The sequence below is a fragment of the Stegastes partitus genome, unplaced genomic scaffold, assembly GCF_000690725.1.
Source record: "Stegastes partitus isolate 25-593 unplaced genomic scaffold, Stegastes_partitus-1.0.2 Scaffold1102, whole genome shotgun sequence".
Lineage (NCBI taxonomy): Eukaryota > Metazoa > Chordata > Actinopteri > Pomacentridae > Stegastes > Stegastes partitus.
In genome coordinates this window covers 190,161-203,134 of record NW_007578833.1, presented here as the reverse complement: position 1 = coordinate 203,134, position 12,974 = coordinate 190,161, and the positions used below count along the sequence as shown (strand labels likewise).

General features: G+C 42.5%; 1 protein-coding gene across 1 annotated transcript; it reads left to right on the top strand.

Annotated features, from left to right (window-relative positions):
• Positions 1–3,505: 3,505 nt before the first annotated feature.
• Positions 3,506–8,242, top strand: kcnj2a (potassium inwardly rectifying channel subfamily J member 2a). Its single transcript, XM_008296138.1, has 2 exons — positions 3,506–3,685; positions 5,838–8,242. The coding sequence occupies exon 2, from the start codon at positions 6,067–6,069 to the stop codon at positions 7,348–7,350; it is 1,284 nt and encodes a 427-aa protein (XP_008294360.1). The 5' UTR covers positions 3,506–3,685; positions 5,838–6,066; the 3' UTR covers positions 7,351–8,242.
• Positions 8,243–12,974: the final 4,732 nt, after the last annotated feature.

Sequence of the window (12,974 nt, the reverse complement as noted above, 5' to 3'; positions counted from 1 at the left end):
AGATGTGGTTCGGCTTTCAGATTAGAGCTCAAGTACTGTCTGAAAGTTAGAAAACTAATGATTCTCTCTGTTTGTACCATTTCTGGCCGTAATAAATGATTCTGAGGATATCTATAAGATAACTAGACTTCCAAACCCATGGTGGGGTTTTGGAGGGTTAAATATTAAGTATGGGTTTATAAACGACGGCGTGAAGGCGAGCGTGCTTTGACTAACGAGCAGCATAACGACCTCTGAACATTAAATTACACCAGTCGTGTCATCATTTACCAGCCACACCGCACACATCCTGAAATTTGTTAATTCTACTGTTTCAAACTTTGAATTGAAATCAATTTACTGTCCAGCACCGACTGTGAGCATCCGTCTGTAAACATCTGCTGAGCTCCACAAAATGTTTTCTAAGGAGGAACACAACAAACACAACAGATGGACGGAGGTGAGATTATTGCCTATGTTGAGCCTAAAGTCGGAGTTTTCGGTGTCACAAAGCTCCTTTAACCTGCTGGATCGTCACCATCTAGAGGAAGTTCTGTTCAGAGTCACAGATTTAAATCAGCCCTAAGAAGCTCCAGCCTTCCACCGATACGATTTTCTGTGAGCAGTTTAGATTCAGAGGTGCTATAAGCAAACCTGTTAAGCTGTTAAACGCCTGCTGTATGTACCACTTTATGCACAAAGATTTGCTGCTCAGTCAGTTTGTCCTGCTGGTTCTGCAGCTAAGAGGACACTACTGAGAATATTCAAACATTACTTTCAAATAGCTAAAGCCTTTATTATGGGCTCGACCTAAATGTAGAGCATCATGTCTGAGTGTTAAAAGATTCAGAGCTCTAATGTGCAGCTGTGGGGACATAAATATGTGCTTTACAGGATTACTAGCTCTGCAGCAGCCGTCCTCTGTAGCGCCACTTGCTGCACTTTTGACTATAATAAAGTTTTACATTCTTCACAGCTCTCTGAAGTACACGATTGGTCCATTTTGTGCAGAGTCGATGACGCCATAAACATCTAAACAAGAAGAAAGTCTGAAGAAGAAAACCTGGTTGAGGACGAAAGCCGACGACCACCGCCGTGATGTTCATCATCTCTGACTGGGCTTGTAGGTTCTGTACACAATAAAAGCCCAGAGATGTCAAACCTGCTCCGCGGTGCAGCCAAACAGAAGATCTCTGCTGCTCATTCATTCGTTGTGTCGTTGTCGTGTTTACATGTTTCCTCTGAATCCTCTAGATGCTGCTGCAGCGACACATGAACAGGTCGGCCTCGCTGTGTGTTTGTGTGAGCTATTTCCAGCCTCCAGCTCTCCACCTTGTGGTCCAGCAGCAGCACTGGCCCGCTGCATGCGTCGCTCTCTTTATTGATGGAAATTGGGCATGGAAAGCAAACACACACAACATGCACAGTTCACCGACACAGGTGGTTCGGGCTAAATATACGTGCTGCTATAAATAACCGACACTAAAAATAAGCCTCACAGGGGGAAAAAAAGCAGCGGTTCAAAGGGGGGCTTTTAGTGAAAAACATGCAGCCGCGGGTTCATGTTTATCATGAATTAGCGAGCAGGAAGAATGATTTAGTCGATGGCTTTAAGACAACACGGCTGCAGCCTGACCTAAAATTATAGAGCAACAGATGCATAGTCTAAACATCCGAAGCAACTTGATAGCTCAGTGGAGAAAGACAGTCATATCATAATACAGGCATGTAGGCCTTTATTGAGTGAGTCATTCTTTCCGACAGAACACATTTTCCATACCCACATTAAAAAATAAGATCTATGAAAACAACGAATATCACCAAAATGAGGATGACAGGCGGTCGGGTTGAGAGAGCAGGTGGGAGAAAGGCAGCGAGCCACAGTCTCTGCAACACTTTAATCACTTTCACTGGATCTCTGGAGGAGAAAAAAAACTGATTCTCTTCTGTGTGGCGTCCAAAGCTGTGGCTTGTTTGTTTTCTTTTGATGAAAACTTTGAACTTATTTGCACCTTTCATGCAATTTTTTTTCCGTATTAAACTAAACTGATGCTTTTCTGGTCATTATTTTTGGTTCATTTTTCAGTTTTAACTCCTCTACTTCCATCTTATTCACCTCTGATTCTGATTTAAGCAGAGACAACAGTTATAGTTTGTCTCCCTGTGGTGAAAACAGAAGGTGATTTCAACTGTTTTGCAGTTTTAATGCATTTTTTTTTCATCTGTATGTTTGTTTTAAGCACGTTATGTGTTACTAACGGTGTCTAGATTTAGCTTTAACCTAAACTGATGCTTTTCTGGTGGTTATTTCAGCTCATATTTCTGTTTTTTACTCTTATTTTAGTAACTTTTGATGGAGACTGAACGTGTCACCAGAGTTCAAAGTTGTAGTTTGTTGAAAAACTTTCTGGAAATGTGAACTTTTTTGCACTTTTTATGCATTTGTTTTCATCTGTATGTTGATTATATATATTGTAATGATGATATCTAGATTTAACTATTAACCTGACAGATGCCTTTCTGGTGTTTTACTCTGGCTAATATTTCAGTCTTCAGCTCCTCTTCTCTCATTTTATTGACCTCTGATTAAGATTTAATGTGTCACATTAAATCTTTTCTCATCCATATGCTTGTTATAAGTATATTACATGGTAATAACGTTTCTATATTTAAGTATTAACCTAAATCAACGCTTTGCTGACACACATTTTGGTTAAAATTTCACTTTCTCTCATTTTATCAATTCAATATTTATGTAATATTAGTAATATTCTCCAGAGGAAGCAGTAAAACTAGATTAAATGCCTTTCTGATGTTATTTTGGCCCATAAGTCAGGCTTTAACAGCTCTTCTGTCATTTCTACGAACCCTCATGTTGCTGTGTCACCAGAGTTCAAAGTTGCAGCTCATTTGTCTCCTTGTGGTAAAAACTTTCTGGTGTTGAACTGTTTTTTGCAGAGCTGGACCAAGTCTGGTGGATTTCTGTCAGCCATGTGCTTCTGATAAACATATTACATGGTCGTATTATTATCTAGATTTAACTTTAATTGATGATTTTCTGATATTTACTGGTTTCATATGTCAGTTTTAACACATCTACTGTCTTTTCTATTAACCCCTGATTGAGCTCTAAGGTGTCACAAGTTGAAGCTTTTTGGTCACATGTTGATAAAAACGACTTTTTCACAGAGCTGGACCCACTTTCATGCATGTATTATTATAGATGAGCCTAAACTGATGCTTTCTGACGTTATTTGTGGCTCATGTTTCAGTTTTCACCGCCTCTCTTCTCTGTCTTATTAACCCCTCAGTGAGATTTAACGTGTCCTCAGCCAATTAGCGACAAATTGTTCTCCACTACTCCGCGTTCGCATCTCAAACATGCACAATTGGACCGAGGCGCAGCGTAATTGCGCCCGTTCCGCAGTGTGTGTGCGCTGGCCGCCGCGGTCCCATTGGCGGGCTGCGAGCGGAGGAGGGGCCGTGCTTGTTTAAAACGCTTTGGGGGAACTCAGTGCGAAGCACATTACCGGGACCGGTCCTCCAGAGACATGACGGGAGTTTCGCACTCCATCTTGTTAATGCCAAAATAAATAACAAGCGCACGGCAGCGACTCTGAAGGATAAACGGAGGCCAAAACAAAAAGAGACGCCTGGATTATATTTCAGCGAGCTGCTTCCAAACCGGCGCACAGATGAGCAACAGGTAGAGAAACATCCCTTTTATGTTCTTTCACTGAACTCTGCTTTGCACTCCAGCAGCTGCTCTTATTAAACTCTCGTGGCCCGAATTTTTGGTTCTCCATGACGCGCCGACTTCCTGACTTTTACGCACGACTCGTGTCACACGAACCGCCAGAAAACTTTCACTCAATGAGCTCCCGCTTCACTTTCTTCTTTTTGCGTTTTAAGATGAGTTTTGCCCTCTGATGAGCCTGGGCAGGGAGCTGAGCGTGCGTGTGTCCGTGTGCGGGTGTGTATGCGTGCGGATGATTGCATCAGAAGCCGTTGTTCCCCCCCGCACCTGTTAACATTTGTCGCTGGCATTTGGTGCATTCTTCGGGCAGCACTGTGCGTCTCTGTACAGTCAGACAGGCTTCAGTTACACCGTTTAAAACACTGTGCAAGTGTAGTAGCAACACTATTAATACCACAGAGTGACTATTGATGATTATTATTGGGCTTTGTGGCCATTTTGTTGGTTTTTCTGCCTTTTTTCTGCTCATTTTGAAAGCAAAAGTTTAGATTTTGCTGCTCAAAATGAATCTTAAGAAAATGAATAAACCCTGCTGTAATGTTTACAGATCCTAGTTATATATATTTACATGCCGGCAAACCTCTGAGGAAGGTTTTGTTAAGAGTGCAGGGCATGTGGTAGTGGCTGAACTTGATCCTAAGGTGCCACTTCATGTTCAGAAGACCCTGCAGACAAGTTGCATCAGCCGGTTTTACATTGTGAAGGTGTGAAACTACATTATGACTCAGCCGTGTCTGCATCTACTGCGTCTAAAGTGATACTGGGTGGCCGTCCCAGGCCTGGAGAACTCTCTGGTTTTTGCTCCCAGCCTCCTTCTCATCTTTAACCCTCGTGCCACAAATAGAAATCCATCCTGACACAAAAAGAAAATAACACAACGCTGGTCGCTTTACACTTTGTTGCCAGGACAGCCGAAACTAATGAGAGGTGTTTGAGCTGTGCAGGGAGAATCCTCGCGGGGCGGCCATTATTGCAGCAGCGAGCCGGAGTCCCCGAGGCCTTTGTGAGAGTCAACAAGCTGTGCATCTCATCTGCAAATCCAAACACGAAGCTCACACTTTCCCCTAAAGATTCTGTAGGATAACAGCACAAACGCTGAGCCTCACATGATGTCACTTTTACCTGCTTCAACTCCGCAAGGATGAAAGTCGAAAGGAAAGTTGTTGATGCAGACGGCTGATAAAACTCCTTAAAATCTTTGTGACGCGGTGGATAACGTAACAATAGCTGCACATGTAAAACATCTTCTGCTTTTCTTGATTAAGAAAAGCAAAACGTGAAGCAGTCCATTAATGACGCACCTCTGAGTAGCACTAAACGTGGGCTGCAGCTCATGAATGTTGTATAAACTGATTAGATGTTTGCTCTGAAAACAGTAAAAACTGTCAATTAGTGTTTCCTAAAGTCAGAGATGTCACACGTCTGGTTTTGTTCAAAGATTTTCAGTTTACTGTCAGAGGAGGAAAGAACATTTGAACATTTCAGAAACTGGAATCAGAGAATTTAGACTTTTTTTCCATAAGAAGTGACTTAAACTGATTATCAAAATCACAACTTAAAGGTTGACAACTAATCGATTCATCACTGAAGCTTCAGTTCAAATCATAACTTTCCGTGCATTTGACAGCGAGGGAAATGACCTGCACGTCTACGCTAAGCTTTCTCAGTGTCAACTGTTTACATAATCCATCAGTGGTGCAAAACCAGCGGCCCATGAGATCCCATAGAAACGCTGTAACCCACAATCCAGCTAGAAATGATCAGGTCACTGCAGTGCAGCCAAAGAAAACAAGTCAACTTTGAAAACGTCCAATAACGGGACCTGAGAGCAATTACAGCGTGGCCTCTCTCAGTGAGAGCTGAAATGTTAGATGGGGGTTAAATATCACTGTTGTTGTTTGTCATAACTGGATGAAATGTTGTTGGCAGAGGCGGACGAGCTGCTCTGATTCTGGGTATAAAGTTCTGATGGTTTTTCTCAGGCTGCACGCACAGCTGACTGAACACTGGGGAAGTTTTTGATTCGGCTCAGTTATTGTTGTGTGATTTATGTGGAAGCTGCTTTCTCTAACAGACTTGTTCTGTTTCTGTTTTCTTGCAGCAGATGACGTTGATGAGGTCCAGCCGCCTGATGAAAGAGGAGTGAAAGCTTCGCCCTCCTCTTGTTGCACTCGTCTGAAGAGGCGTCCCTCCGGCCCGCCTCACTTTGTCACCGTTTCCTCTCGAAGTTGGTCCCCGAAAGTGTTTCAAAACTGTTTCTCCAACGCTTCTTCCAGAAACTTGGACTGTTTTCCGCAGCAGAAGCAGCACAGCCCTCCCAGACTGAGGTGATGGGAAGCGTGCGAGCCAGCCGCTACAGCATTGTGTCATCAGAGGAGGACGGCATGAAGCTTGCCACTATGGCAGTACCCAACGGCTACGGCAACGGCAAGGGCAAAGTGCACACAAGGCACCAGCCGCAGAGCAGATTCGTAAAGAAGGACGGTCACTGCAACGTGCAGTTTGTCAACGTGAGCGAGAAGGGTCAGCGGTACCTGGCCGACATCTTCACGACGTGCGTGGACATCCGCTGGAGGTGGATGTTCATCATCTTCTGCCTCGCCTTCCTGCTGTCCTGGCTGTTCTTCGGCTGCGTCTTCTGGCTGGTGGCCATCTTTCACGGGGATTTAGAGAACGACGCCCCGAAGTGCGTCTCCAACGTCAGCAGCTTCACCGCTGCCTTCCTCTTCTCCATTGAGACTCAAACTACCATCGGTTACGGCTACAGATACGTGACAGACGAGTGCCCCGTCGCCGTCTTCATGGTGGTTTTCCAAAGCATCGTCGGCTGCATCATCGATGCCTTCATCATTGGTGCTGTCATGGCGAAAATGGCGAAGCCCAAGAAGAGGAATGAAACTCTGGTTTTCAGCCACAACGCCACAGTGGCCATGAGGGACAACAAGCTCTGCCTGATGTGGCGCGTTGGTAATTTAAGGAAGAGCCACCTGGTGGAGGCGCACGTACGAGCTCAGCTTCTGAAATCCAGAACGACGGCGGAGGGGGAGTACATTCCCCTCGACCAGATGGACATCGACGTGGGCTTCGACAGCGGAGTCGACCGCATCTTCCTCGTCTCCCCGATCACCATTGTCCACGAGATCGACGAGGACAGTCCTTTCTATGACATGAGCAAACAGGACCTGGAGAGCTCAGAGTTTGAAATCGTGGTCATCCTGGAGGGCATGGTGGAGGCGACGGCGATGACCACGCAGTGCCGCAGCTCCTACGTCGCCAGCGAGATCCTCTGGGGCCACCGGTTCGAGCCCGTGCTCTTTGAGGAGAAGAACTACTACAAGGTGGACTACTCCCGCTTCCATAAGACATACGAGGTTCCCAGCACTCCTCTGTGCAGCGCCAGAGACCTCGCAGAGAAAAAATACATCCTCTCCAACTCCAACTCCTTCTGCTACGAAAACGAGATGGCACTGGAGAACAAAGAGGACACGGACGAGGGGAACGGGGGCAGCGTTGGGCCCGACGGCACCCAGACGGACAACATCTCGGAGACGGAGCACAGCCAGGCCACGGTGCCGCTGGAGCCTCGGCCGCTGAGACGAGAGTCAGAAATATGACTGTTGAGACCTCAGACCTCACGTTGAGAGATTTTCTAAGAATCACCTCTCTGCTCTGAGAGGCTCAGCGAGCCGAGCTGGGCCTCGGGCAGAGGACAAGCCGAACGGTACTGCTGTGGGAAGCGGCGAGGTTTAAGACTTTGTATGTACGAGTCTGCTTGAACTTTGACTACATACAATATGACAAAACACAGCACTATGAACCACGTGCATATTTGCAGAAAGAATTCTCCTTGAAGTCCCCATGAATGTGTGCTCAGTGTCTGACGACTGCAAAGAGGAAGGAGGTTGTTGTTGAGATTTGACTTGAAAACTGCAGGCATGTCTCAGTTTCTCTGTCCAGCCGGAACAAGATGCTTTTGTAGTGCTGCTAGAAAACAGTGGAAAAAGCCTTAAAGATGCTTCATTTTTCACATAGAACCAAAGAGTAAAAGAACGCAGGTGTCTGGAACAAAGAAGGTACAAGTAGAGTATTTGTTCATGAGCTGGTCTCACTGCAGACATCGCTGACTGACACTTCTGTATGCAATAACCGATAGAGAAACTTTACTTTGCCTCGACAGCACTGATTCTCTGAGCTTTATCCTCTAATTGATCTAAAAGACTGTTCAGAGCTGGTCAGACTGATAGAAACATGCCTGCTCAGGTCGAGAGGTCGGAGCAGGGTAGTATTAACGACATCAAACTGACAGAAATCACTAATTTAAACCGAGACCGGGGTGATATGAGAATCTGAGCGCCTGATTTGGACGTTATCAGCCCGTTAAACTCGTGTTATCGTCACTCCTTTACCTATGGGACGTCCTCCATTTTCCAGTGGGCTCAGTAGAACTGCAATGACTAATTGTCAACTAATCCAACTATTTTGATAATTGACAGTTAATTTGAGACATTTTTGAAGCAAAAAATAAAAAATAAAAAGCTAAATTCTTTGATTCCAGCTTGTTAAATGTGAATATTCTCTGGTTTTGTTCCACCTCTGTGACAGTAAACTGAATCTCTTTGGGTCATGGACAAGACATTTGTCATCTTGGACCAATTTAAAAACCAAACAACTCATCAATTAATAAATAAAATACAATAATAATGATTATTTGCAGGCCAACCCAACAGCGACTGAAAGTGAACTTAGACTCGGAGTCTATGAAGTCAAAATGAAACTATATTCGTGGTCTGACACTCAAACTGAAAGTCTTTGGTTCCTGTGTAAAAGTGCAAAGTCATAGTTTCACCAATAAACCAGGTGGTTTCTGCTGAACCTACTACAAGCACCCTGCTGATTCATATATTTAAAGGAGAGGTCAGTGGTAATAAGAAATATTTAACGTGCCGATAACGTCCAAAACAGGCGATCTGAATGTTCTTAAAAGTGCTGCTATGATGTTGCTCCTCCTTCTTTTCTTTTGTTGTTTTTTTCTTTTTTTTTTACGGTTGATAAAAAATGCCAAAGAGTATTATTATCATAGTTATGTGTTTCTTAAAAACAACACCTGATTAGATTTGGTACAGAGAAGTAGAACGTTTAGGGAGTTTTAATAAGGTTTGTTTTTCAAGAACGTGTGTACAGTTTCTCTTTCTTCTTCTTTTCTTTTTTTGATCATTTTTATCTCGAGCCACTTCATCAAGCCTTAATGTGGACGCTCAAAGACGCAACCGAAGCAAACAGAAATCACAACTTCTGTAGCGTTTGCTGACTGAAACACTCACATCAGCTTGAACCAAACATGGATTTCTAAAGCCGAACCTGCCTGAAAGGTTTTAAACACATATATCAGACGTTAAACTGAAGCCACGTTTTCATTCTCTGCTTTTGTTTTTTTTGTTTTTCTTCCTGAGAATGTAAGATTTCAAAAAGCCAAATGTACTGTAACCCGGCATATGAAGGCACAAGAGTTTGCATCAATACGACTTTATATTCTGTATCTTTTGTTTGAAGGTAAATAAAGACCACGCAGACGTAAAGCCGCCTGGCTCCATAGATCCTACATGTGTAAATACCTCCCTCCCTGTTGCAGTTCTTTTGTATCAGTCTTCCAAATGTACTGCAAAACCACGGAATGTACAGATTTTTTGTATTAATATTATTATTATTATTATTGTACATGATATTATATTGTTCTTTTTTCAATAAAATGTCAGTGGACAATCAGAATCGGACTTGTCATGAATGTGCATTTAACAGATTTCATGTTTTAACACAACAACATTAAGAATCGAAGGTTTTTAGACCGTTTATCTTTGGGATCAATAAAGTTTTACAAACATTTCATACAGGATCTTGCACCAGAAACAACTCAAACTCACTAATGAGGAAGAATTATGCACAATAACTCGATATACTTCCATTTTATATTACTTTACACTTTTACTTCACTACATGTCAACTGCAGTTACTTTATAAATGAAGCTTTTACGTACAACTCGCATCCTTATAGATTAATATCTATATTTTGTACTTCTAAGAAAGGAAAGTCTGGACTTTTGCTTTTTTACACAGTGTAGTGTTACAACTTTTAATTATAAAAGCCTTTAACCGAGCAAAAGAGTGAAACAACACCAAAAAAAGATGGGATTAGTAAAGTTTTACATATATTTTTATAGATATTTCAGTATCTTTAATGGGAAATAAAATGAGCTTTTAACAACTTACAGCAGCAACAGTATGAAAGATTGATAATAAAAGGCTCAGCTGCTGTACTTCATGAAGTACTTTACTTTTGTTCTACACTACTTTATACCCCAAAGTTACTTTAAAGATAAACGTCTACACACAAAACATACAATCGATAAATAACATAATTCACAGATTTACAACTGAATTAGTGTTTGTAAGATTAACAGAACAACGGTACTCTGATACACTTTAAGCTACCTACAGAGTACTTTCAGTTCATTTTGTACTTGTGCTAAAGCAAAACCTGAACTTTTTACTTGTAATAAAACATTTTTAAATGTTGTGTAACAGATTGCAGTTGGAGAACTTTAACAGTCATGCAGCAAAACACAGTTTTGTTGCTGCTGTGACTTTGTGAAGGAGCGAAGTCAGAGTTTGAACGCTGATCTGTTTTGACGCCTGGTGGTTTTTACACAATCCTGCTTTCAAACAAACACAAACAAACAGCGATGACAACGTACGTCTGCCTCGACTGGGAACAACTTGGTACAAATTTTTGTTTTCTGTTGCATCTCCAGTTTTGATAGTGTGGTACTGATACTTGTGATTAAACCGAGCGACACCAATAAAATGCTTATGGTACAAAAAGTATCTGCAGAACTACAACTGAGCAGGATCTGAGTTCAGTAGATGAAAACCTCTAGGAAATCCAAGTTCTTCTACGAGACAGATATTAAAATTGTCCACATGTTATATAAAACTCACAATAATTTACTACCAAAGAGTTCACAAAACATGCTTCAAATTGTGATCTTTAAGTAAACTCTAAATCCAGAGCTGTTTCTGGACGTTTTTTTTTTGGCTCCTGTCACATTTTTTTGACGGTGGGTTCATTTTTCACGTCTATATAAAGTCCTGCACGTGTATGGAAACAACACAGGTGTCCACAGGTGTAGCGATACTGGAAAAAATAGGACTCGTCACTCCGTACAACCACTACAAACCCGGCATCTTAACAATAATTTTTACAGCAGCTGTACAAAGATGCTTCACCGTGCTGAAGGTATCTTCCAACAACTTGCTCCTCTGTATGTATAAGTTTCTGAGCCATGCTGCATTTATTCTATTGATCCAGTGTGTTTGATTTTCCCAGTCTCCCTCTTCTTTGCTCTGTAGAAACACTGCCTGCAGTTCATTCCCCCCCAAAAAATCTCAATTTTAAGCTTTCATTTGCTGACAGATGAAACTATAGCTACTCATGTGTGGTACTTGGTGTAATTTTATTTAATTTTTTTTTTTTACAATAACCTCTCTTTCAAACACAGGTTTTGGAGTTAGAGGGTTTAGCTTTAAGCTTTAAGACATTAACTCATCAAATAAATGGAGCAAAAAGTCCAAGTGTTTCCCTCAGAACTGGAGCGGCCCTACGTCTACATTATACACCACGGAGCTGTTTCCCACCATCAGCCAGTGCTGGAGGATCGTAGTGACGCAGGCGAAGCAGCAGCCAGCTGTGACATTAACCAGACGGATTAACGCCTTCTCCTCATCCATCCCTCATCCTGCCGTCCATCATTCCTCTTATTGGTCTCTGGTCTTCATGTAGCGGTTCATTTCTCAGGTATGAATCCATCCACAGTGGTGAGATCAGGCAGACAAGGAAGCATCAGCTCTAGTCGTCTGGTCTAAATGTCGCTTTTGTTCTTGGTTAAACATCGATTCTAAACATTTCTATGGGAATAAAATTTTACTTTATCCTAATTTTACAGCTATACGGAGCTTTTCGGCTTCCGTTAGCTCGCCACGCTAGCTGCATCGTCTTGTCTTCAGTGTGGATTAGCGTTACATTTGTGTACAAACATTCTCCAGAGATTAAAAGAACTTTGGGATGCTCTGACTTTTCCTGACGCCACCGTAGCGTTTTTGGTTTTTAGTGACACATCTACAAGTATTTGATTCCCGTGTAACTTGACAAAGACATTCACACTGCATTCAAGATAAATGGCAATAAGTTTGGTTTTCGTTAGCTGGCATTAGCATGCTAACATGACGACATTAAAGTAGGATGGTAAACATTTAATCTGCTAAACATCAGCACATTTTACTGAGTTTCAGTAGAAAGCAACTGAATTTCTTTTCAGAGAAGTCCAGTTGCTTTCCACTGAATTTCCACTGTGAGCATTTTAGCAAGCTGATGTCAGCATTCAGCACCAAAGTTCTGCTGCAGCTACGACCTCAGTGAACTCTGTCCCTTTGCATTTCGGGTCACAGTGTCCAGCCTTTAAAGGAGCCGTGCGATGTCGGGATTTAGTAGCTTCATCCTCCCTGCTCCAAGCATCTACGTGAACCCAGATGCGATCGCTAAAAACACTAAAAGCAGTTCCTCTTTACGGCCTTCGTTTGGTTTTCTGGACTCGCTGACTTTGTAAAAGAGGCGCTGCTCCCCGTTCAGAGACAAACTAATGAAAAGTCTTATTTTCAGGATATTATAAACGAGTAAAAACCTAATCAGGACGTTCCATTTCTGCTAACAGAAGTAAATAAATCTGGACTTTAACAGATGAATCCCGCCCTGTTCATCACTTAAACCCATGGCTTATATGCAACGCTATTATTTTCCATCTAGAATGTGCAGATCGATGGATTCCCTGCGTCTTTGTGCGCCCGCTGCAGCTCCAGCACACCAGCTCACCTACGACTTTGCTCAAACACTGTAAGACTGTTTTAATGGCAAGTGTTTGAACCGGAAACCGATTCCGAGGCTGAATAACGATACAGAACGCTTCACTGTGAAGGCCGACAGGATTGTTTTTAGGTTTTCGAGTGTGAAAAATGAAGAACACAAAATGCACGACAAGCACAGAGATTAAAAATAATCATAAACCGAGGTCACCTTCTAAGAATTCAAGACGTTCTGAAACCCTTAATGCATCCGTCACCCTGTGATCTAGAACAAATTCCACTGGAGCTACAGAAACCTCATCTGTCCCATTTACTACATCAGCTACGA

Bases quoted from the DNA above. Each gene is read 5' to 3' on its own strand.
- kcnj2a (XM_008296138.1), top strand. From the start codon at position 6,067: ATGGGAAGCGTGCGAGCCAGCCGCTACAGCATTGTGTCATCAGAGGAG.